We start from the raw sequence: 27,327 nt of genomic DNA, 5'->3' as shown, positions 1-27,327 counted from the left end.
TGTTGCTTCAGCAGTTACTGCAATAGTTCGGCAGTTGCTTCAAAAACTTCACCTGTTCATAGACTTGTTAGAGCAACCTCAGCAACTGTGTGTTTTAATCACACAAGTTCTTAAGTTGCTGCAACAACAATATTTTTTAAATACAACAACCAAACAACCCACCAAACAACAACAAAAATATGTAACAACAATAACAACAAAATTTTTTGAAATTTAGGGTCTTCTTCTTCTATTTAAACCTAAATAACCATTTTCACTTTAAAAATAAAAAGCCCTAACAATGAAGAGAAAAGAAGAGAATTTACCTTTAAAAATCGAAACCCTAACAATGACAAGGGAAGACAATGACGACGACAAGATTGACAGAGATGAAAGGAGAAGAAAAACTAGAAAGAAATAGATATTAAGAAGAGAAAATAGTTTTAGGAGAGATTTGAGAGTGTGCAGAGATGAAGAAAGATTGAAGAAGTTGGAGAAGAGAAGTTGAAAAGTCCAACTGACAAGAATTTAAATATATTTGAAAAAAGAGTTTGGGACTTTATTATATTTTTAAAAAGATTAACAAGTTTTAAAAATTACATTTTACCCCAATTTAACTTAATCACCTAATTAAAAATATTTTAACTTGAATTTGATCAATTTATCATCTTTTTTTTAATTAGAGACTTATTTGTCACCTACAACTCAATTTTCTCGAGAGTCTCTCGGACCTGCCATTCTAAAATGCAGACATTAGCATGCTCTTGAAACATGAAGCCATAAGTCTATAAATATTTAAGATATTTCTAAAATGGCATACAATATGAGACCTCAAGCAAATAATAGATTCAAATTAATCGTTAAATCAAAAGGCAACATACCACGTTACTAAACAAAATATAATATCCATAAGAAGTTCTCCTACCAAATTTTTCATCGACTAGAAATTTTCTGACAAAACAATTTTGATCTTCATTCTTCACATAATCGTCATCATTAATGTTTATCTTGGCTAAAACTAAGTTTCAAAATATTTTAAAATTATTTTATTTTTATTTTTAAAAATGCAACAGCAGAAATGTTGGAAATGTGATCGAAATGCCCACACCCCACCCCACCCCCAAACAAACAATCGCTGGACAAAAATGTTTATTATCATCAAATTTTTAAATCTTGTTGAATCATTGGCCCTGATACCATTTGTTGGGATCGAGATAACGGACCCTATGCGAAAGCTAATAATTATAAATTATGATAGCAAAAAATTAGATGAATTATAAAAAATCTTTATGATATGGATTCAATCAATTAACCTACACATGATAAGCATTATAAAAATGTTATTGGGAGAATATATCTCCTCTTAAATAGAACTCTTTAACTAAATTGTGAATATTATCATGTTATTCTGGGAAATAAAAGATCTTCAATTTATGGAAGTTTAAAGTTTTTCCTCTAAAAACAGATTAACCAAATATAAAGTTTTTCCTCTAAAAACAGATTAACCAAATATAAAAGAGATCTTTTTCAACCAGAATTTTTTTTCATCAAAATAATCTTTATAAAATAAAGTAGAATTATGTAAAGTCCAAATAAGATAGAAAACTTAAGGTAAATCCTAACAGTTAACAACATATACATCTAAATAATAGACGTTTTGAATGAATATATATATATATATATTGTTTTGTATTGTCAATGTCAGTAATGTAGAGTTTGGTTGCAACTTGCAAGTGTGAAAATTTATACTCCATAGTTAATATTCTATACTTTTTTGGGGGCAATTTATTTGTTTTACCTTTTTTTTAGTTTATTTTTAAAAGAATGATTGTTTAATTTTAACATTTCACATGTTATATTCAAAACCACTAAATTAAATGACATTTTAATACATTTTACATATTTTTAGTTTAAAATCACATGATTTAAAATATATTTTACTTATTCTGTGTCAAATTAAAAATCAGACAAACAAATTAAAATAGAAAAATAGGTACTCCCTCCATTCTATATTAAGAGCCCGTTTGGATTGACTTATAAGCTGTTTTTAACTTTTTTGAGTATTTAACTGACTAACTTAAAGTCATTTTGTACTTAAAATAAACTCCAATAAATAATTGGGTTTGAAATATAAGTTGTTTAAAATAAGTTCATCCAAACAGGCTCTAAATGAATTTGTGAGGCAATGCACACATATAAAAAAAAAATATTCAAGGACATAATTTGAACCATACTTTCCACTATTGTCCTTAGTAAAATCATAAATATAACTTTGCAAGTAGTGTGATTTATCTCCTAGAAAATATAAAATTTTAATAAATGAAAGGGCAAATATGAAAAAAAATTCAAACATCTATTTTGAACTTTGAATAATAAAAAATTCCTCAAAAATTCAATTAATATAGAATGGAGGGAGTATCATTTTTCTTCAAAACAAATCAATAGACGGTGCAAATGGGTTAAATAATTTTTTTGCCAGAAAAAACAAATCACTAATTTCCCTTCAAACAAGCGCTTCCCTTTTTAAATAGTATTTAATGCATAAGTTAATTATATGTTTATATAAAAAAATTATTAGAATTTTTTTTAAAATCCTATTTTTTCTTTGAAAACTTTGAGACAATTTGGGGTTTAAAAACTCATTTTTTATTAGTTTATAGATTTAATTCATTTAACTTAGGTATTTAAAAATCAGAACCAATCCAGATTATATACAATCCTACTAACAGAGTATCATTGAAGATTGATTTATTTCTTTCAAAAGAAAAAAATAAAACAAATAATACAACAAATAAAATTTAAGCTTAATTTTGATAAAATTTATATTATTTGTAAAAAGTAAATTTTTATAAATGTTTTTACAAAAATTAGAGTATACTGACAAGATAATGGCACTGATTTGTATTGTTTTTTTTATCCTCTATAATACCCCACATGATACATTATTGGGTTTAAGGTATGAATTGAGAAATGAGAATCGGAAAATGTGAAATCTAAGTGAAGGAAAAAATTGAAAGTCATTTTTTCTTTATTGGTAGAAGAAAGAAAAAAAATTGTTTTTATATTAGAAAACACTTTCTTTAGCTCATAATGGGTGTCCTCGCGTCGCAGTCATACTCACTCGGCTCAGCTTTAGCTTTTGTAAATGATGTGATTTATTGATAAATTTTTTTGTCAGTCTCATTAATTCATTCCCTTTTTTCTTGACAAGAATTTTTGTTAATTTTATTAATTCGTCTGCTGAATTATTTATTATTTAATTAGTTTATGAATAACGAATTAATTAGGTAAGAAATATTTCAAAATGGACCTGTTCCTTCTACACAGACATTTCATTGACACCATGCTTGTTCTGATGAGTCTGTTCTAAACAAGTGAGTTCGCACCTATTGTTGGCTATAAATAGAGAGGCTTCCTCTCAGTTTGCTACATATTGTTTATAACTTACGGGGTGAATGATACAATTCTCAAGTGATCTGTAATGTTCAATGGAAGATTTTCAATTTTGAACGTTTTGAATTTGAAAAATTTAACCTAAGCTAACCTTTCGGATTAACGATATCATATTTGAGTTTTGACAGCTTCGTTGGATCGAGAGGACAATTTATATCTCAATTATATTCACTCATGAGTACATGGCCATTTCTCCAATTTAACCTTCAGTTCTTTCTCAGCATCAAACTTATTATCTAATAGTTCATCGGTTACACTCCACCTAGATAACTGTTTGGTATTTAGAAGCTTCATGTCCCTCTTTAACATTCTTAAGCTTATTCCACATTTTTTTGTAGTATAAATTAGCACTCTATCAAAAGCTTCTTCAACCCATCATGATCAAAAGGTCAAAAGATTTGCCCATGTTTGGTTCCTTTAGTTTCTGCACCATTAAAGCTCAGAACCCTTTACTATTAGGGGATGGGGAGAGTAAACAATAACACATAGTCGAGAAGAATATCATGTTACAATATAACTCATCTAAAAACTATATGACTACAAAATTCGAGAATATGAGAATAGTATTTCAAAAAAAAGAAGAGAGAATTTCGACAAAGAAAATAATACGTCACTTATTGCTAATTGGACTCAAAACATCCAAAGTGTAAGTAATTTTATTCATACACCTGTTGATCTGTTGGAATACTCTTGAACCAATGATGCAAACAGTGATGGCTTTTCAAGCAAAGTAGTTGGACTCTCAAATTCCTTTGCCCATCCTGTCACAAAACCAAAACATCATCAAAATCTTGAAAATGGTAAAAGATCAATCAATCTTCTTGTAACTCTAAAGATTGCACATCCTGTCTTATCAATCTGCTTGATAAGTTGTTCTACAAGTGTCAAATGTAACAAACAATCAACCAATAAATAAGTATGCATCAATCTTAAATAAGTTGGCGTCAGTAAAATAAATCATCTGTATACATTCCGCACTGTTCAGTCCTTTGAAAGACTTACCATTATCTATAACGAGAACGCGATCACAGTCTATCACAGTTGGTATTCGGTGAGCAATGGTGATAATAGTGCAGGCTGCAAAGTCCTCGCGGATGATCCCCTGGATGACAGCATCAGTTTGAGAATCAACAGAAGCTGTAGCTTCATCCATGAAAAGAATTTTACTATTCTTGAGCATGACTCTCCCTAAGCAAAGGAGCTGCCTTTGTCCAACACTCCAGTTGTCTCCACTTTCTACCACTGGGGAATCAAGTTTCTCAGGCTTTGCTGCTACCACATCTCTTAATTGGCAGCGTTCAAGACTCTACAGATACAAAAAAGAGTTAAAAAAGAGACTATGAGATTAGAGACTTACATGAATAGATGGAAATTCTAAAAGATATGATATCATTAGATGAAAACTCTATACATACCTTCCATATTTCATCATCTGAATACTGTTCTAGCGGATCAATATTGCTTCTAACTGTCCCTTTAAATAGAATTGGTTCTTGAGGGATGATACCAAAGCGTGATCTAAGATCATGAAGTCCTAGCTTGCAAATGTCAACACCATCAATTATGATGGTTCCAGCTGAAGGTTCCACCAACCTAAAGAAAACTTGTATCAGAGTGGACTTCCCACTTCCAGTCCGGCCAACAATGCCGATTTTCTCTCCTCCATTAATACTAAGAGAGATTCCTTTCAGAACCAGTGGTGTATTAGACCGGTACCGAACCTGCAAAGAAGACACATATAGTTTTCTTTTCAAAGCATTCAGAGGCAGGAAAGACCTAAACGGTGAATAGGGGTCTATGATGATGTATATCATCTTAGTATTGTTACAAGCAATCGTAAAAGCTTTAATCTGCTAACTTTGTGACAAAACAAAGCAGCTCAAAAATGATTCATGAACTAAAAAACTTAGGTAGTCGTGCTAGTATCACCTGCAAGTTATTGATCTCAATATCACCATGATATGGCCAATCTACAGATGGAAGGCAATTTGCTATCCTCCATGAAGCTTCTGATGGTATTCTTATGAACTGCTTTATCCTTTCAACTGAAACCATTCTGTTCTCGACCATACAGCTCATGTATACAGCCCAAAAGAGCACACCATTTAGAGGCAGTCCGTAGGATAGTGCCAAGCCAACATATTCTAATGACAGATAAAACGAATCAATCGATTAGCAATAGAGAAATTTATGATCAATGCATTATAATTTTCAGCAGTTAATCTATTCACTGAACTTTATTTCCCCTGCTTCCGAAACTCATTTATATAGATACCAGGACATGAAGAGCTTATCTTAATTATCAAAATGGGTGTCCACATTATTTCATTGTCAATGAAGTCGAATTAAATCTGATCTAAGAAATTCACCTGGTGGGATAACAAAGCTTGGCAGCAAGACCATGAAAATGGTGGCAATGCAGATCAAAATACTACCAATAAACTCTAGGCGAAGACCTAGCCACTCATTTGATGCATTGCTGTGGAAATCCATCCGTAGATTAGCATTGACTCTGTCAACATTTCCTTGAAAGAAATTATCTTCCTTCCTAAAGCAGCGTACAGTCATAATGCCTGATATGGTTTCAGAGAAGTAATGGAGGATTGGAGCTTTGGTGATTGAACCAAGTCTGGTTAATTCGCGCGAGGATGCAATGTAGTATCTCTGCATGCCAGATGAAAGAAAGGAAAAGGAAATTAGTACATATGCAATAGTAGGAAACAACTGCCTCAACTGCAATTATGTCAGTATGACTTCAACTTCTTCTTTTTTAAACTTATGTAGGCATGACTTTATTATTCTTTAACTGATGAACAGTTCAGTTTCATTAGAATGCTTCATGTGTTATACCACCAGAAATCAGAAATTGGTGTCTGCCTGGCCTTCTAATGCTGGTGTACTTTGTTACCTCTTTATATCATGTATATCTCAACTAAATCTAGTACAAACATATAACACTATTGGTGATGCAGCATATCCTGGTGGCAATTAAAAGAACTAGCTAAGACATTCAATGCAAACTTTGCCAAGTTTTGCTACCTATAGAATGATTGGTGAAGAAATGAGGTTGAGGAAGATGGAATTATCCAATAGCAGTAGAGACAATGACACTCCAATCAGAAGTTTTCTTACCCGGTACAAGATATTGAGCCAAACTAGGGGGATTATAAGGAAGATAGTTGGCCAAGCACTCTGGAATGTTATAAACAGCATGCCAATTACTGTAAAGTACATCAGAAGCACTATACTTAGAAAGAGTGGAATCATAAAGTCAACATATGCCTGATCAGTTGATGCCTGAAAAACAAAATCATCCATTAGATCAGGAAAAAAAGATTCAATGATATCATAAATCAGAATTTGGAGGACGACTCACCCGACTTAATATTCTTCCTGAAGGAGTAGTGTCAAAGAATGACATTGGAGCATGCAGTATGCTATTGAGAATTTGATCGAAGAAACGTTGAGCTGTTTTGAGACCCAAGAATGCGACAAGAAATGATCTGACGACCACAAAAATGCAACAAAGGCCAGCTATGAATGAGTAAACCTTTATAAATAGAGAAGGATTGAATACACGGTCCGCTGAAGTCTCATATGCTAGCCAATAGTCACTCGCCATAGTGGACCCTTGCCAAAATAAAGAAATGATTACTACAGCTGCTACTCCCCACCATCCAGAAGCCTCAGTGAAGTACTGCTTGTAGACATCAAAATTGACATGACCAGTCTCTCTTTCCTCATCTTTGATAAGCTTGGAACTACCCTTTGGTTGCTGGTCTAAAGAACTGCTTCCACCATTGGCTTCCACTTGAGATTTCTGGGATGACTTTGGGGTTAGTTGATGAGGTGATTTTGGTGATGATTGTGGGAGGCATTCACCAGAAGCACCAGTGCTACTTTCCACGAGCTCCATTGAGTTCTCATGTGCAGCAACAAGATCACCAAAATCCATACCCAATTCTAAAAGTTCATCATATTTCCCAGACTGCACAATCTTACCATCTCTCATGACCTGTTGATTTTCAATGCAACTTCTTCGTTAGTAAAAAAGAAATAACAATTCATCATCTTTTGTAAAAGATGCATAGGTAAAATAGAAATCTTTAAATTGTAGTATTAATTTGTTCTTCATTATCTTACTATATAAAGGAAATACTAAAGCCTTCAATATACTTGTTCGAGTTGCTATGCAAAGTAAGTCAATGTGGTCCTTACCAATATAAGATCTGCATTGTGAAGGAAGTCAACTTGGTGAGTGACAAGAACAATAGTCTTATCCTTCAAAGCTCCCCTTACACATTCCTGTAAAGGCTGAATATCAGTTGCATAGCATATTTTTTCCTCATTCAAAAACTTACTACGCAAGAGAAATAACAGATTGCTGATACAATCAATCCTTTTTGTGGGATACATGACTTTACCCTCAAAAGTGGCAGACTTCATGAAGCAAATTATGCGGAACAAAAAGAATTAGAAGAAGAGATATATCAATTGGAGTGACCTTAAATATTTCTGATCCAGTTTGAGCATCAACAGCGCTAAATATATCATCAAGAAGATAGATGTCACAATCCTGATATACTGCTCTTGCGAGTTGTATCCTCTGCTTCTGACCCCCGCTGAGGTTGATTCCTCGTTCTCCTATCTCAGTTTGGTCTCCATATTCCAGAACTTCCATGTCTTTCTCCAAGGAACAAACCCGTAGTACATCTTTGTATCTTTTGTTGTCCATTGGTGAACCAAACAGGATGTTTTCTTGGATAGTAGAGTTCTGTATCCATGAGGTTTGGGCAACATAAGCAGTGCTTCCACAGACTCTGACCTGTATGGTAAGACAAGTGTAAGAAGCTACAACAGACTGGCAGTAATAATTCAGAGCTCGGATTTCTAACAATGTATATAAGGAAACTGTATAGCAAGTCTTAACACGCCCAAACTCAATTTGTTTGCCTGCGGCAGAATCACTGTGAAGTTACCAGTGCAAAGATAAATTGATAAACAAAATTGGAATTGCTTGAAAGAATTACAAACATAGATCACCAAATATTAACATGGTAAGTACAAAAAAGGTGATTTTACCTTTCCCGATAACTTATGAAGTTCACCAAGAATTGATGCCAACAAAGAAGACTTTCCTGATCCAACCATTCCAACAATTGCAGCAAGTTCCCCCTTTCGAATTTCAATATTTATGTCTTTCAGAACAATTTGATCACCATCATCTTCCCATGAAAACATCCCATCTTTAACCTCCACTGCAATCCTGCCACTACATCCTTCTTCTCTTTCGACAACATTATGATCCAATTCACGGCTAGTCATATATCCATCTAATCTACCTAGAGATACCATGGCTTGTGAAACTGACATAAGGGACTGGGGGAAGGTTCTGATAGGATCCTGTAGAATTCTGAAAACTGTTGTTGCTGTGAATACTGTAGCAGCATCTAAAGGGTTTTTGAAAATGATTGCAGCTCCAAATGTAAAAGCTGATACGATCTGCGCCATACTCCACAGTACTGATAAGTTGCAAGAAAGCAAGTATATGAACTTACTAAGCCATCGGAATTCCTCATTTCGTAAAGATTGAATTTTTTCTTTGAAGTGTTCTTCCCATGCCTGAAACTTTATCACACGCATGTTTCCCAACAGTTCATTTATTGCCTTCATCCTTGAATCGCGCTTCCTCATCAAGTGGAATTGGTACTGATTGCTTTTGTGCGTCATCAATAATGTACTGATCAAAGTTGCAACTATTAAAATAAGTGCAGCGAACATCGAAACACCCATGTAATAGTACAAGAGAAGTAATGAAGCTCCAATTTGTAATGGCATCATCCATAGAGAATGCAGCTGCAGCATCATATCAGAAAGCTGTTGGGAATCAACAGCCATGTAATTCACTATTTGTCCTACACCATGAGCCTGTCTTGATGAACAAGTCAATCTTAGCCCTTTCTTGTATATAGTAGTGATAAGGGATGATCGAATCTTCATTCCAAGTATCTCAGATAGGAAACTGAAGTGATGTGAACTAAGAACTTCAACTACTTTGGAAATCAATAGAATCAACACTAGATAGTACCCCTCATAAGGATTTGATCTATCCCCAGAAGTAAAACTAATGAAACTTTGGATAAGAACTGGTCCAACATACATAACAACCAACTGCACTATTGCAAGGATACTAATTATAACAAGGTCTTTCCAGAAACATCTGATTAATGTTCTTATTACAGGATACTTCACATTTTCACCTGGCTTAGGCCAATTCTTCTCGAAAAATTCCACCAATCTTTCCGCTCGAAAATCAGCTGGTAGTGAAGGCACTTCATCTAACTTTAAAGGGGATTTGTATCCTTTACTAAGCAATGGATTCAACCAATTCCAAACCGCCTTAGAGAAGAGCGAAGCTGTGCCAAAAGCACTCACATTAGAATCTATCAAAGTCAATTCATCAGTGTTTCCAACAACTTCCTCGCAAATTCCAGATGATCCTTTAATTGCAACAACAAGAAGATACACATACAAAGGAAGGGTAACCAATACAACTATATCATCCATTCTCAAAACCACCAAATAGTTTCCAGTAAAGAATAGACGAATAATAGCAGTAACCGCAAAGAGAAACACTATAACACAACTCATCCCCCAATACACTCTTAGTGTCATGGGATGAGAAACAGCAGAAAATCTCTTCTCGTGTGCAATTAACACGAATATAGCAAGATAAGTTACAGCATGAATCAATCTGAAAAAAGCCTCTGCCATTTTCCATCCTGATTGAACCCCTTGAGTGAAGGCTAATATGCATAGAACAGTATAAGTAATGGCTAAAAGAGTTGTCACAAGTAAAGATCCATAGAACCAAAAAGTAACCCTAAATTGAGGCCTTTCATCCCCTAGAAGAGGTTTATCAAGGGAATTTTCATTCTTGATAAATCTTGAACATAACTTTTTAACCCCTAGGATCAATAGGACAAACAAGAAAAGAAGGTCAACAGATGATAAGAGAATCCTCTGAGGACATGGTGAAAGAAGAATGAACTTAAGCCATGTTATTGCAACTGAGATAATAGAAGAATTATGTGAAGATTGGATGGAAGAAACAGAACAATCAAGAGATGTGAGCCATGAATCAGCTGCCATCATGATTTGCAATTATCTCACAAGTCTCCTGCAAAAAAGGAGGCATAAAAACTATGTAAACAACAAACAAGATAAGTAAGTAACTAATCTTCTCTCATTCACACATGAACTTGGCATGAAGAGACAGCTTACCTCTTTCATCAATGTTATTATTCCATTATATGATAATCATAATTATGCAAATAGTTTTCTCCCTCTTCATTTATATATCACTCGACACATATTTTTTTAAATATAATAAAATTTCTATAATTAAGTTATTTTTAATAGAAAAAAAAAATTGAGACAGATTAAAAAGGAAAAAATATTATGTAAAAAAAAAATTCCATAAGAAAATAAGTTGGTCTATAAATGAGACACATGATATTTTTGTATTGTTATTTTCTTTTATAATTAAATTTAACATATATTTTCTTTCATCATTATAAAAAAATGTATTATTTTTTGTTCGACATATATTAAAAATAAGAAATCACATCATACTTCATTAAACAAGGTACCTCTCTCTTATGGGATCACAAAGTTAAGCAATAGCATATTTTTTGTGTTGGGAGATTCACCCATGGTGCTAAAACTAAAAGCATAGTAACAATGGTAGAAACAGACAAACAAAGGTTGTACTATACTAACAAAGATGGTATCCAAGTGATAAATATTTTTTTTTATTGAATCTCGTATTTGAATTTACATGAATACGTTTTGCTCTTAATATAAAAATTTTTAATATAAATTTAAATTTAATCAAATTTTGATATAAATATCGATTATTAAATAAAAAAAATACATTATAATAGAACTATTATATAATAATGGTTACCATAAATTCACGCTGCGAGCATTAATTACTCTGTATCGGTTATCTAAGATTTTTAGTCGTTCTAGATGATATAATTATTATTTTGACTGCATTGGAAATTATTATATTACTGGACTATATGATTTCTATCAATAAAAAATAAAGAGTATCTGCTATATTATTTTAATAATAACAAGTCTGAGCTGTGACAGAAGAAAAAGTTGGGGATGTAGGGACGATAGTATTCAAGACAAACATGTAATAGAACCGTATCAAGCAATACCTTTTCCACTATTTAACCAAACTACAGTTAACATAATGGTAAGAAAATGTACATCATGTACTAACATTTACTTACTAATACAAAGGGTGTGTTTGGTTTCAATTTTCTCATCTCTGATAGGTTTACATTAAATGTTTTGGCAAAAGAATAATAATCAAGTCGACCTAGTTTCATCCAATTTTTTTAAATTTATTTTTTACATGCATTAAAAAAATATATTTTTCAATACCTGAACGTGGAGCAAAACTTCGATCGAGATATTTTTCACTTAGTTGGAGGTGTAAAAGCAGTAGCTCTTTGATCGAGATATTTTTATATTGCATTATTTAATAAATAAATACATATATTCTAAATATTTAACGTTTGTTAGTCTTGATCCAAGGTTATTTATGATTATTTTGAATCAAATTCTATAAGTCTTTGTTTCGAAATTTGAAGTGAAATTGTCGTCTTTCTTTTGTGGTAGGTAAGAATGCAGAATTTTGGCTTAAATAAGAGTATTTTTATTTTTAAAAATTGGAATGGTGGGGACCACTTGGGATCAGAAATTGAAGCAATTTAATAGAGAAACAGGTCAGGAAAATAAAGATCTCTGTAAAATTAACAACTAAATTAAAAGGCGCAATAGAAGGGCAAATTAGTCAGATTATTTGTTTTAGATTAGCAATAATTATCTTGCAGAAAAACTAAAATTTGAGCATGTGCTGTCATTTTAAATGGCAGTATAATTTTTTAGAAAGTTGTAGGACTTTTGTCTGCTGAAAATTGACGAGTGAGTAAAAGGAGTGGCTCCAAAAACAGATTCTATTTTTAATGGTAATCCTCGATTTAATTATGAAATTGACTATAGTCTATACTACAAATTTCAACATGCATTCCTTAAGTTATTGAGGTCTACACGCCACAAATATTTCAAAATTAAAATTTAAAAATTACACAAAAAAATTATTATAAATTACAATTTGTTACGATCCAACCCATCGGACTGTGAGGACACCCACTCTAAGACCTAGGTAGGAGAACTCTTAACCCCTTATATGAATTGAGCGTTGCGGAAAATGCAGAAAACATTAAGTGATAAGACAGAAGGTTCTATTAAAACAACCATAACCACTTCTAATAGTTTTTGTACAAGACTTCGATTAAAAAACCCCAAGGATACTAGTCTAAAACAGGTACAAGAGTTCTACAGATACAAAATGTAAGACAATGAAAAGACACAGCTCCAACCGCAGAAAAAGAAAAAGTAGGAACAGCCGAAAGATCATCCTCGCCTTCATCTACGGAATTACATGCAAGTGGCATAGCAAGAGTATCAGTACAAACAGCACGTACTGGTAGGCAACGTCGATCAACCCGATACCCACTGCATAATATATGAACAGGAAAATAAGAGAGATCATAAACAATTAAAGTTTATAAACTTGTCCTCCCAACTGCTAGTAAACTCCTTACTCTCACACTTATTGTCTTCACCACTCTACTAACCACGGGTTTACTACCTACTCTGATTTACGAACTTGAGACCTATGGGTTACAGGCCCACCATACTACTGCTCACGTCATTCTAACAATCACCATCCCATAACCTTAGCCACTCAATGGTTCCACACAACTATCACTGATCTTGACTTGTTGTCTCACAACATAAAGACCTAGCCATCTGATAACTGCACCTCATAACTAATATAAGGACCTAGCCATCTCATAACCACACCTTATAACTAACTCCAATTTCTAGGTAACCACTACTATGACCACTATCTCTAATTGAACACTTCAATAGAACGACTCCCTGCCATCAAGCAGCCTCCACCCCTAAATCAGAAAATATAGAATATCACATATATCACATCGAGGCCTAACAAGATCCACCGTCTTACTCACGAATAAGTCTATATTGACTCTCAGTTCTTTACTAACAACATACCATAAATCAATAGGGTTCTTTTATAAGTTCTTTTCCCTAGCTCATTAACAGCTACCCTCACTTTTACACAGTTTACAGATATCATTGGGTTCTCATGGGACCATCCACGCATACAGACTTGGTCCTCTCAGGGGTCCCAACCCAGTCATATATGTGTTGAAACGTGACACCCAATTCAAGAACGTTTCAAAATGTGATACCCAATCTATTAATGTGTCAGAACATGACATCCGATTCAAAAATATGTCAGAAAATGACATGTGATCCTCACAACCACAAAATTCACATTTACAATTTAGTTAATCAACAGAACAATACACATAAATCACTCCAGCTTACACCAACTCATCAAGGTTGCTAACCTCTAAGGTTTAACACAAATAACCATGTATTTTATATCAATTTACATACCACTATGGCATTTACAATTTCACCCGTCTAAATGAAATAATATCACCGTAAATTTTTCCCAAAATTGTTACACAACTTTCTTACGCAGGTCACTTCAAGTTAGACCACTAATGACACCTAAATTTTTGCCCATGACCCGTGATCCATAGCTTAATGATATGATTTCTCATTAAATTTCCTTCTATACTACGCATGAGTATAGATTTAACTACTCATATAAGAAAAGTCTAGCCTACTTGGGAGCCAAGCAGTTGTGGGAAAAATAGAAGGGTTCCAATCATTCATTCTAGATGTTAGACGGGCGAGGTCGGCCTGAAATCCGCCTGTTGGAATCCTTCCAATGCTGAGATTCCTCTCTTTTCTCTTCCCAAGCCAGGAGCAGCCTCTAGGAGAGTTTTTGCAGTAACCCTCGCCTCCAACTTACCCCTGAAAGAAGTGATTCTTTTTGTAAGGCAATAAATTCACTTAGGGAAACTAGAAGTCTATGCATACTAACCGAATTTTTGGTAAAGGATGGTGGTGCAAATTGGCCTTCTATTTTCGATAGGGGCAGTTGATAATTGAATTTTCGACAGCCTATGATGAAATATCATAAAACAAAAAAGGTCTACGCACGAAAGCGATGAAAGCATGCACACTTTCGCCGGTTAACACAATGGATCAATATAGGGGCGTAAAGAGCTCGCTTGTTATAAGAGATCCGACGCACACCTCCGTTACACTTTAGGAGTCATCCTCCCTAGATAAACTACCCACTAGTCTTAGATGTCGCTAATCTGCTGCTTCCTGTTGTTCCTCAGTAGCTCAGTGGTAGAGTGGTTGACTGCAGGATTTCATTCTACAAGCGGTTCAGTAACCTATCAGGGCCTAGTGGAAAGAGACTATGACTAAAGTCATGGATACTTCAACAAAAAAAGGGCGACCTCCTATTCAAACCAAGGGGAAATAAGTTTGTCCCACGTTCTCTCGCTTTGGCGGTAGGAATCCCGCTGGAGCGGCGACACTCTATCGGGATTGTGGGACCTAGTTGAGTCAGTTTTCTTGCAAGTTCTCCTGGTCATAATTAACAACGATTTGTGTCATTATAATATATACCAATTTACCCTTCGTTTATCCCCAAATGATACATGGACACGCACTAGTTGGGACATACTCGGAAGGATGACTATAATCCAAGGTCTAGGGAAAATCCAAGTACTCCGAACTTTGGATTGAGATTACCTTAAATATATATTTGCCGAGGACTACAACGAAAAACTCAAACTAACTAATCAAACACAACTGTCTGCCTCAAACCGCTTTGGCAAGATTCTTCTAGTTGGAGCAACGCCGCCATGGCGGGATCATCTCACTCTGGCGAGATGCAAGGGAAGATCCGCTTATTCTTTGAGATGACAAAATCCCAGATAGTAAGGTGGGAGAGGAATGGTTTCTCCCAATTCTTCTTACACCCATCCCCAAAAATTCTCCAACAACATTCTCAACTCCTCGCTCCGAAAGTCTCTTTTATAGTAAAAATCTTATCTAAAACTTTAGATTTACGATATGGGTAGTTTTTTCAACCATTTGAATAACTTGATTGTATTGGTAAATTAACGTATCATGGACCTTCCTCTTATCTTCACAATTTCCTCAAAACATCTTGGGCGTAAGGTTAATAACATATTTCACCTAAATCGGTTTAGAACATGGGGTTGGAAGTTGAAAGGTTTTTCGTGTCCAAAACTTTGATTAGGCCATCTATTTGGAGTTTTTGAACCCAACTCTTTTGTAAATAAAGGTTTTAGGATACTTAGAAGCATTGATTTGTAGAATTTTTGGAAACAACAACCGATTTGGGTTATGGAGGCGCTATAACGCACCTGAATGTTCATCTCAAATGAAGCGCCCTAGCGCGGTCGCTATTGCGAGATCCTGCCATTTTGGAGGGATTTCGCCAGGTAGTGGCCTTGCTTCTTGGAGCTTTTCCTCTAACCTCAGCTTTTACTCCTATATAATTGAGTTCTAACTGAATCTTCTTGAAATTTCCAAGTACAATATTATGGCACACAACAATGACGCCAACCTCCCATTCGTTAGCTTCCCCAATGCCACCAGCCGGGAGAGGCATCACGATTATCGAAACAACAAGTTTCTACTTGAGAGAGGTTTCTATGTGTTGGGAGTGGCAGACCGAATACCTTGATTGAATCCCCTCCCTTTGCATGTATCAGCTGGTTGAGAGAGTTCTACACCATACTCTCTATGGTACGTTGGGACGATCCTCACCCTACCATCTATATTTGAGGAGTAGATATCCCACTGAGTCCTACTACATCAATGTTGTAATAGAGCTACGTGACGCCTCCAATGCTGACTATGAGTCTAAGTTGAGGGAGATTTATCTGGAGTGGCTACGACCAAATCTAGTGGCCCCACAGCGCCAGAGAAGGGTGTATTGGCCCAGTATAGAGGGCATCACCAGCACTGACTGGTCAGACAATGCCAAGAGATGGCTATCGGGGCAATAAGAAGGCGTTCTTCCTGTCGGGCCTGATCTCCGCTATGTGCAAGATGGTCGGAGTGTCGCTTCTGGATTTTGATGAGGTACTCCCTATGGATCCCCTTTTTCACCCCTTACTTATTAGGTGGGACTCTTCTCGAGGATAGAAGAAATGAAGGAAGGACAGGACCTAGAGTAGCCGAGCAACACCACTAGCGGAGGATGAGGACGAAGATGCGGCCCCTCCCACTCAGTCACAGCCACCACCCGACCCTCGCTTGAAGGAGGACCTAGATGCGGTTTGAAAGCGGCTAAGAGGCCGTTTTGCCTAAAACTCTTCTCTAGTGCCACCAGCCACAGCTATGGAGGTTGAGATGCTCCATCATCAGCTGCGATGAGAGAGGAGGGAAGGCGTAAAGAGGGATCACCTCATGATGCGTATGTGGAAGACAATCAAGGTCATTTTCTCCTGGGTCGCTCCTCAGAGGGAGCTTCCCACCCAGGAACCCGGAGACTTCCATGAGTTCAACTTCCTAAACGATGACTGGACAGGAGAGTGTCCTCCACAGAAGTTAGATTCGGATGATGACACATCCCTTCCTTCCCGTTAGACATTGTTATCAATTGGTTTGCCCCGTTTTGAGCATGTAACAAACAATTTATTACTTTCTTTACTGCTTTCCCTATTTTTGTAAGCAACCAGATGTTTTTTATCTCCTTTAACATCATAGTCCGTATATAAAAATTATTTGTTTATGGTCTACTCTATCCTTGTTGGGCTCCATATTGATCACAAAGATTGGTTTAATCGCGCCTCGGAGTTCTTGGTAAAATAGGGGATTACCTTTGGAGTTTCTGTCTCGCAACATCCTGCTCTAGCGAGGGAATTCCCACTATAGAGGACCCACTTTTGCGGGACCGCTTAGGTGGGATTTGTCGAGACAGAATCTCAAGATAATTTCCTCCTGATGTATTTCGTGTTCCATATTGCCCTCAGAACTCCTAGAGTGAAAACTTAGTCCACTGAACTCTTTCTACCAAGAACTTTCGCGTGGTCTATCCCAGAATCGAGCCTAGTACTACATGTTTGGAGATTTCTCTACCTTTTACTGTAGCATAAAAAATTGTGCACACCACAAGAAACCGTTCATCACCCACATTAGACCAATGACATTAAGATAATAGAAGCACAGTATAGAAACCACTTGTAACATTGAGTTCTTATTTAGCTCAATCTAACAGTTACAACGATTATGACAGATAGAAATACAACTGGTAACACATTGTTTTAGCCCAATTATGAAACACGTTAAGAAATCTTTCACAACCATCTTTTTTCCATTAGGCAACAATAGCTCTTCTTCTCATATGGTTCCCAATCAATCCCGACTTTTCTGAAACCCATAATTCTCTACAATCCTAATTTGTTTTTTTTCTTATCATTTTTACCAACGATAAGTCCATGCACAATTTACAGGCTGTATTCCCTTATATGAGTATATCATTTAACACGTCAGAAATTCATTCATTAATCACCCTGTGTTTTATCATTAGACTACTATACATAACCAAGTTATGACTCTTTTCTGACTAGTACAAGTAGTTATATCTCGCATTATTTCAACTATTCAAACAAACGTACTTCACACATTAATATTTTGTCAGGAAATACTATGCACATAATCACAATTCAAGCTACATCACACAAGTAAGTTCAAAACTATTAACTTAACTCGCTTCGTGGATGACCATTAGTTGATCATCTAAGCATTTACTCAACCTCTAAGGCAAGATACCAATTGAAACTTTCTCGGTTCCAATTTCTATTGCTTGTGTCCCTTCAGCCGTGACAACGACATCCAGTTACTTCATTGAGATACCAATTGGAATCCATAGATATCAATTAGACCCAACTCATACCACAAGCGACAGACCGCACGATAAAGAGAGACGAAATGAAATGATTTCCTTGAATGCTTCATAGCATCCTAAAGATTAGACATGGATGTCAACACACCAATTTGCAAGAGTCTTTTCCATACTTGCTCTTATACTGATAGATCGGTAATCTGGGCTCTGATATCAACTTGTTACGATCCAACACATCGGGCCATGCGGGCACCCACTCTGAGACCTAAGTAGGAGAACCCTTAATCCCTTATATGAATTGAGCATTACAGAAGTTGCGGAAAACATGAAGTGATAAAAAGAAGGTTCTATTAAAACAACCATAACCACTTCTAATAATTTTTATATAAGACGCCGATTAAAAAAATCTAAGTATACTAGTCTAAAACAGGTGCGAGCGCTCGATAGAGACTGAACATAAGACAATGAAAATACATAGCTCCAACAGTAAAAAAAGGAAAAGTAGGAGCTGCTGGAAGATTATCCTCGCCTTCACCTAAGGAACTGCACGGACCCTACAACCAAACTGGCATACCAAGAGTAGTATTAGTACAAATAACACATACTGGTAGGCATCATCGATCAGCCCGATACTCATCTCAGAATATATGAACTGAAAAATAAGAGAGATCATAAACAATTAAACTTTATAAACTTGTCCACCTAACCTACTAGTAAACTCCTTACTCTCACACTTATTGTCTTTACCATTCTACTAAGCACGGGTTCACTATCAATTTTGGTTTACGAACTTGAGACTTTTGGGTTACGGGCCCACCATACTACTGCTCACATTACCCTAACAAGTACCAGCCCACAACCTTAGCCACTCAATGGTTCCACACAACTATCACTAGTCTTGACCCAATTGTCTCACAACATAAGGACCTAGCCATCTCATAACCGCACCTCATAACTAAATCTGATTTTTAGGAAACCACTACTACTACCACTATCTCTAATTGAACACTCCAATGAGAACGACTTCTTGCCAATAAGCAACCTCCACCCCTATACCTGAAAATATAGAATATCACATATATCACATCGAGGCCTAACAAGGTCCATCATCTTACCCACGAATAAGTCTATACTGGCTCGTAGTTCGTTACTAATAACATACCATAAATCGAAAGGGTTCTTTTATAAGTCCTTTTCCCTTGCTCATTAAAAGCTACCCTCACTTTTACATAGTTTACAAATATCATCGAATCCTCATGGGACCATCCACACACACAGACTTGGCCCTCTCAAAGGACCAAACTCAGCCATATAGGTGTCGAAATGTGACACCCGATTTAAAAACGTATTGAAATGTGATATCTGATCTATTAATGTGTCGGAACGTGACACCCGATTCAAGAGTGTGTCAAAAAATGACACCCGATCCTCACAAGCACAAAATTCACATTTATAATTTAGTTAATCAACAGAACAATACACATAAATCACTCCGGGCTTACACCAACTCATCAAGGTTGCTAACCCCTAAGGTTTAACACAAATAATCACGTATTTTATATCAATGTGCATACCACTATGACATTTACAATTTCACCAATCTAAATGCAATAATATCAACGCCAATTTCTCCCAAAATCATTACACAACTTTCTAACCCAGGTCACTTCAAGTTAAACCACTAATGACACTCAAATTTTTGTCCATGACCCGTGACCCATAGCTTAATGATACAATTTCTCATTAAATTTCCTTCTATACTACGTAATGGATATAGATTTAACTACTCAGATAAGAGAAGTCTAACCTACCTGGGCGCCAAGCAGCTGTGGAGAGATAGAACGGTTCCAATCCTTCATTCCAGATGTTAGATGGGCGAGGTAGGTCTGAAATCCATCGGTTGGCATCCTTTCAGTGCTGAGATTCCTCCCATTTCTCTTTTCAATTCAGGAGAAGCCTTTTGGAGGATTTTTGCAATAACCATCGCCTCCGACTTACCCCTGAAAGTAGTGGGGGAAATAAGAAAATTGCGACTTAAGTTCTATCCTACGTTCGGCAGGAATCCCGCTGAAGCGATGCTGCTATGGTGGGACTATTCCTCTCTAGAGGGATTGTGGGACCCAATTGAGTTAGTTTTCTTGCGATTTCTTTTGGTCTTAATTAACGACCGTTCGGGTCGTTACACAATTTTTCCCATATTAATTTTCGTACATTCGTATATTAATATCATGAAGATTATATACATTTTAACGTATATTTTCTCTGTCCCATATTCGTTGATTATTATACTATGGCGCGTTTGGCCATGCGATATAAATCATGATTTGAAATCATGATATGAAATTATGAGATGAAATTAAAGTTTGTTTGGATATACGATTTGGACTTTTTATGTTGTATGTTTTCTCAAAACATAAAAACTCCACAAGTTGTAAAACTATCAAAATTGTCTCAATTGTTTATAGAGTCTTACCAAATAAACAAAAGTTTATAAAATCGCATTATACATTATCACAAAGTCATTCTAAAAGGATACAACATTGATTGATCAAATCTTAATTAATTCAATAAAAAAAATTGAACATAAGTTGTAGTGTTAAAATTGCTAGTAGCTAAGAAAATTATTTTTGTAATTAATGTCATAGGTGATTAGTCTTCTCCACTCAATATGATGATGATTTTTTTTTATTATCAAATATTGATTTGAATGGAAGTAGCAATAAATTTGATCAAAAATAATAAATTTGGTGAATATAAATGGTAAACTAAGAATTGATTTGAAGTATAAATAATTTTATATTGGAGAGAATAATCGTTATATGAGATATAAACGATGTTAAAAGTAATGATATGAACTATAAATTTTATTTACATATGAAAAAAATGGCCAGTAGATATATATAAATTAAATATGGATTATTTTTACAAAATATAAACTTGTGGGACAATTTTTATATTTGAACTTTCTAAATCATGATTTTTGGTGAATTTGAGATTTCATCTCATTATATGAAATCATGATATATCAGAAGATGAAATCAACGTAAAATCGCATGTCCAAACGCTGATTTCATATTATGAGATAAAATTACATGATCAAACGCCTACTAAAAATAATTATCTTATATTAGTTGATCATCTTACTAAGTTAAAAAAATATTAGTTGATTATTTCTTATATTACGCTTGTAATTAATTATTTTTTAAAGTACTCACACTTGTTTATAAAATTTTTAAAAAATTCTTAAAAAATGAATTGATAAAATTATTCTCTTACTAATGATTTTTTAATATGCATATAAAAAAATAATCAATTAATATAAAATAAAAAAATAATTAAAGTTCAAATAATTTAACTCGGATAAACGGATATGCATACTGAATGGTTGCCACAACAAGTGAGAGACACATGGAGGGAAGTGGTGCATCGGTCACTACAAACACATGAAAATATGTGGTAACGATAAGTTTAAATTGAATGCTTCAATACTCCCAAAGTAGAGTTTCCCCAATTAATACTATTAAAATTTTTAATGCAATTCATAAATACCTATTTCCTCCCTTTCATAATAATTAAATTATTGGGATTTTCATACCTTTTAAAAAATATATTAAAATATTAATTATACATTACTTAGAAATGAAAGAATATTTTAAAATTATTTAATGAGCTCTTTTAATTTGAAGTTTGATGGTAATAAATATTTCAAATTAAACTGAGAAAGCAATCATAGCTTTTTGCTGGACAGAAATTGATTGATTATATAAATAGAATAGCATTATCTCATTAGAGATTTCCTTCCCAATCCTCAAAACATCATGAGTTGCATATTAGTCCATATCGAAATATTTGTCTGAACTATCAAATGATGTGCTCTGATTGATGAGACTAGGATTTTGCATAGCATATATAGAATTATCATATAATATCAAAAATTTTGATATCGTAATTTTGATATTATAATATTTAATATAATATATGGTATATTTTTAAAAATACAATTGATTAAAAAAATAAATAGTTTGTAATTTTTTTTGAATATATATATGTGTGTGTGTAATGTATTAGCATAATATAATTGCGATTATTTTTTTGGAATTGTCGAACTCTTAATACTCTATTATAAGAGTATGTATTAGTCAAAATTGAACAAACCATACTGCAAAATATCAAAACCAAACTTCAAAATATCAAATCATACCAAGTTAAATTGGTATGGTAATAATATAATAGTTTTAAAAATCAAATGCTAAAATTATCATACCTAAATTTTAAATATCATATCATACCGTACCATGTCCAGATAATGTTTTTTTCTTAATAAGAAGTATGAAAAAACGACTCTACCAAAACTGCACTTGTTTATATTGATTTCTATAAAAAGTTTTGCTAATATTATTGAGGGTTGATACCAAAACTTTGTAATATAAAAAGTACTACTCTTTTACTTTTTTCATTTTGATGTGTCTATCTTTCTTTTTTAACTATATTTTTAAAAAAAGAAAACTTTTTGTTTTAGTAATTCTTTATCAGAATGGTAAACTATATTATACTAAGAATCAAAATAAAGCATTATCCATACATTAAAGATCATTTTGGTCATTTTCAAGAGTATTTTCAATGAATCATCATCATCAAGTTGCGTACGGGCCATAAATTTTATGTTAAATATTCGATTATAATTATTTTTTTGTTATTAAACAATTCTTGTTTTAGAGTTTATTTTCAAAGAAATTTGAAGTAAATCTTAAAGTACTCAAATTGAAAGCAAAAATCATAATTTTTTTGGTGCCAATTTACTTAAAAATTAAATTTTAAGTGGAGCTTGCGTTATGATTACGTTGCACTAATTAGCATGAATAACGTTTTTTTTTATTTAACTCAAGCTAAATGATATAAGGATTCCTTTTTTATCTGTAGCATAAAAAAATGTTGATATTTTAAATATGGAATTTGTTATGAGTAATTTTAATACTTAAACGTGTTACAAAAAAAAAAGAAGCTCAAAAGTAACAAATGCAGTGGGAGGCTAGAAATGTCCTTATCAAAGAGGACAAATCAGTCTAAACATTTAGAAAAGAGTTACAGTAACCACCTACTTTATACATTCACTGAAAAAACATATTCACCTTATAAATACACTAAATATACTACAGAATTTATTAGATAAATTTATAATAAGATAATTTGTAATCAAGTAGATAATTCGTAAGTAGTTTATGTTTTTTTTTTATAAATAAAAAGTGAATTCATTTTGAAAAGAAATAAAATCTCTCTACTTTTCAATTTATTTAATTAAGAGCCCATTTGGATGGGTTTTAAGTTGGTCAAAATTAACTTAAAACTTTTTTTTAGCTTTTGAACGTGTTTGCCTGATGCTAACTTTAAGCCATAAAGTTCTTAAAGTCATTCAAAAATGAAAAGTTAAGATTCCTAACTTTTTTTTTCTAAGTGCTTAAAGTCATTTTCTTTAATCATGAAAATTAATTTTATATCCCTTATATTTTAACTAAATTCCCAAACTACCCTTTTTATTCTTTTAACCCTAAAATTCACATCATTTTCCTCATTTAAATATTTTTATCCAAACACTCAACTGCTTATTTATAAAAATAACTTTCAACACTTCAAAATTCTAAAAGCACTTCATATATAAAAATTATTTTTTTTAAGCTCATTCAAAACGGACTCTATATCTCTTGTTATTTTAATATATTATCACAGAGATATTTAAAAAAGATGTATGAATTAGGACAAGTCGGCAAATATATTTTGGAGGTGATTCTTTTCTCACGGCAGTCCCAGAACCGTTTTATTCATACGTCACAATTTGACTCATATTTATTATTCTATACTTTACTTGTTTTTCAAATTTGACTTTTGGGTAAAAGTTAAAAGTTAACTTCTACTGAAAAAAATCTGCAAAATGCGATACCAGATGAACTTTATCAAAACATTTTTTTAACCAACATAGAAAAAATCTTTTCATGAAAAAGTAGTTTAAATGAGTACAACTTATTCGTTTATTCTATTCCAAACAATGAATTCGTTAAATATCAAAGTTCTGTTAGGATTAATGTTTCTTCCAATAAATGTTTTTTGATGTTCAAAAGAAATAAATATTAATTAAAAATTTATTTTTTATTTAGTTTTTACGTTTTAGGTTCTTAAAAGATACATGTTTGTTTGTAACATTTATGAACCTATTAATAACCCTTTTTTAATGAAAATATTTTTACGTTCAAGAACTTTGTCATATAAATACTGTTGTTTTTCTTTGAAAAAATATCCCTTAAAAAAACACTTTCTCTTGAAAATCATTTGAGAGACATTGATCAAAAAGTGAAATCATCGATTCAAGAATAGAAGAGCAACATTCTTGAATGTTATCTGTTTTGTGGCTTAGTTGAATTTCGAAGATAGAATTGGTATTTATTCTTCCGTTTGCTCGTGAAAGAGACTCCAACTATCTTCAAGAAACGTATTAATGTGCCTCTAAGTCAAGCAAATTTTATTTAGATTTCTTATACAATTATCATTCTTGTTCTAACAAGTTCCACAGTAATTTTTAAGCTAATTACTAACTTATGAAAAGTATGAAAAATTCTCAAGTTTGTTTCAACGCTTACCCTTAAGTTTATTTGAATTAATTCAAATGCTTGCGAAATAAATATTTGATAAAATTGTAACGCATAATATAAATAGAAATAAAAGACAAATTATTTTGAAAGAAATTCTTCATGGGGATTCAAGTAGCTTAGTTAAGAAAATTTTTACTCCCTCTTTTTCATTTTATGTGACACTTTTAATTCCTTTTTAGTCTATTTCAAAAATAATGTCATATTAATTTAATTTTAAAATTTCTCTTTTACTTTTAATAAAATAATTTACAGCCCAAATAAATATCTAAAAATTATTTTAGATTATAAATTTTAAAAAATCATCCTTTCTTTCCTTATACACTATTAGTTTGATTGGATTGACTTATTTTTAAACAGCTTATAAGTTGAAAATTGCTTATAAAGTTTTTTAAAAAAATAGGGGCAGGCCAAAAAAAAAATTGACTTATAAGCTGTTTTCAACTTATAAACTGCTTAAAATAAGTTTATCCAAATAAATCCAATTATTTATTGAAGCTTATTTTAAGCACAAAATAACTTTAAATTGGCCAGCTATAAGTGAATCCAAACGACCTCTATTATATTTCAAAAGACATCACGTCAAATAATATTCAATGAATCAAATAATGGAAAACAGAACGCGTTCAAGATTATCTAATTGTCTTGTTGACTTCCTTTGTCTATTGTTTCTCCTATATATAAGAATTGAGAGTTTTTTTAAAAAAAATATGGTGTTTGGAATTCGTACAATTTTGATTAAATTCAAATTGCGCATTATATTGTTCACTACTTTCAATAAAAAAAATTCTATTCATGAGATTCGAATCCAAATTTTTTGATTAAGGATAAAATACTCGAATCCATAACCTTTATTGATTAAGAATTGAGAGGTTAATAGGCTTCTGCATATGCGTTTTCACTATTCGACAGAAAATGAGTCCATTTTTTTTTGTCTGTTACCTACATCTGTTTCTGCCAAACAAGTAAAGCACAGCTTGGTTTAACGTGTTGTATTTTGCCTCTGCCTTTGCTTTATTCTTTAATCACTTCCTCTTGTATTTTCTGCAAAAAATAAAACTACTTTTTGGTCAATGAACTTAAAACAGCTGAGTGCTTTCTGCTTTATAAACTGAAAACACAACTCAAAACTCTCTGACAGCTTTACAATGCAATGCATAAAAAAATCTTTCAAATTTTGAGTAAACAAATGCAAAGTTCAAAATAAGGATATTATGGACATTTTACATGTGTGGTCATTTTGGGCTAAATTATTATGGGCATTTACATTCATTTTTAGTACCATGAATAAGTAGGAAGTAGGTAGATCAAGTTTAAGAAAAAGAATAAAATAAATATGAGAGTGCATGACTGACACTAATGATTTTGTGAGAAGCTTTAATGTCCTTTCAAAGCATTAAGAGAAGGCTAAATTTACAAAAAGATCTACAAATTAATATAAAACAAACTAATTTAACAAATTAATAAAAAAAAAAGATAATAAGAGAGAGAGAGAGTTGATAGAATTTCAATGTGTGTATTACACACCGAAAAAGACTATTTATAGCCTGAAAGAGCAAGAAGACAAGGAAGAGGGTACATTTTTTTCTTTAAAGTGGGTTCCACAAAGAAAGTGGAACATCCATTACATTTCATAATATTCATTCCTTGGATGTCCACGTGTAAAAGAAAATTCTAGTGAAAGAACACATACACATAGTTGTCCTGAACATCTATAGATGTTGTGCTTCTTTAAAATCTTACTAGGAAAAACCCAGTGGAAAAAAACCTAGTGAAGAAAAAAGAGTACACACATCTGATAATACGTCTTGAGTGTTGCCTCATTAAAAAGCTTACCAAGAAAATTCAGTGCGACAAAATCTTGGTTAAGGGAAAAAGAGTACAGCGTGTATTTACTCCTTCTGATGGAAACTTCATTTAATATTTTGGAGACGATGCATTTCAATCTGATATCTTAGCTTCTCAGAAGTTGATGTTGGTAATGCCTTTGTGAATAAATCTAGAAGATTATCACTCGAACGAACTTGTTGTACATCAATATTATCATTTTTCTGGACATCATGTGTGAAAAATAATTTTGGTGAAATATGTTTCGTTCTGTTTCCTTTTATGAAACCACCTTTCAATTAATCTATGCACACAACATTGTCCTCGAATATAACTATGGGTACTTTGACATCATTTTCCAAGCTGCATCTTTCTTTGATGAACTATATCATCGATCTCAACCACTCGTATTCTCTACTTGCTTCATGAATTGCTACTATTTCAGCATGATTTGAAGAAGTAGCAACAATAGATTATTTTGTAGATCACCATAATATACCAGTTCCT

General features: G+C 33.2%; 1 protein-coding gene across 2 annotated transcripts; it reads right to left on the bottom strand.

Moving 5' to 3' along the window:
* Positions 1-3,921: 3,921 nt before the first annotated feature.
* Positions 3,922-10,806, bottom strand: LOC129887219 (ABC transporter C family member 4-like). Of its 2 annotated transcripts, XM_055962222.1 has the most exons (11): positions 10,717-10,806; positions 8,515-10,612; positions 7,937-8,257; positions 7,651-7,737; positions 6,809-7,447; positions 6,565-6,729; positions 5,802-6,096; positions 5,362-5,576; positions 4,848-5,153; positions 4,435-4,738; positions 3,922-4,193 (listed from the first exon to the last, which is right to left on the bottom strand). In XM_055962222.1, exons 2-11 carry the CDS (start codon positions 10,585-10,587, stop codon positions 4,093-4,095), a joined length of 4,506 nt encoding a protein of 1,501 aa, XP_055818197.1. In that variant the 5' UTR covers positions 10,588-10,612; positions 10,717-10,806; the 3' UTR covers positions 3,922-4,092. The 2 variants fall into 2 exon arrangements, with proteins under 2 accessions (XP_055818197.1, XP_055818196.1); XM_055962221.1 differs by lacking the exon at positions 10,717-10,806 and having other exon boundaries at positions 8,515-10,710.
* Between the last annotated feature and the right edge of the window lie 16,521 nt (positions 10,807-27,327).

This window comes from Solanum dulcamara, chromosome 4, assembly GCF_947179165.1.
Source record: "Solanum dulcamara chromosome 4, daSolDulc1.2, whole genome shotgun sequence".
Taxonomy (NCBI): Eukaryota; Viridiplantae; Streptophyta; class Magnoliopsida; order Solanales; family Solanaceae; genus Solanum; species Solanum dulcamara.
Note: the sequence above shows the minus strand (reverse complement) of the source record. Positions and strands in the feature narration are given on the sequence as shown.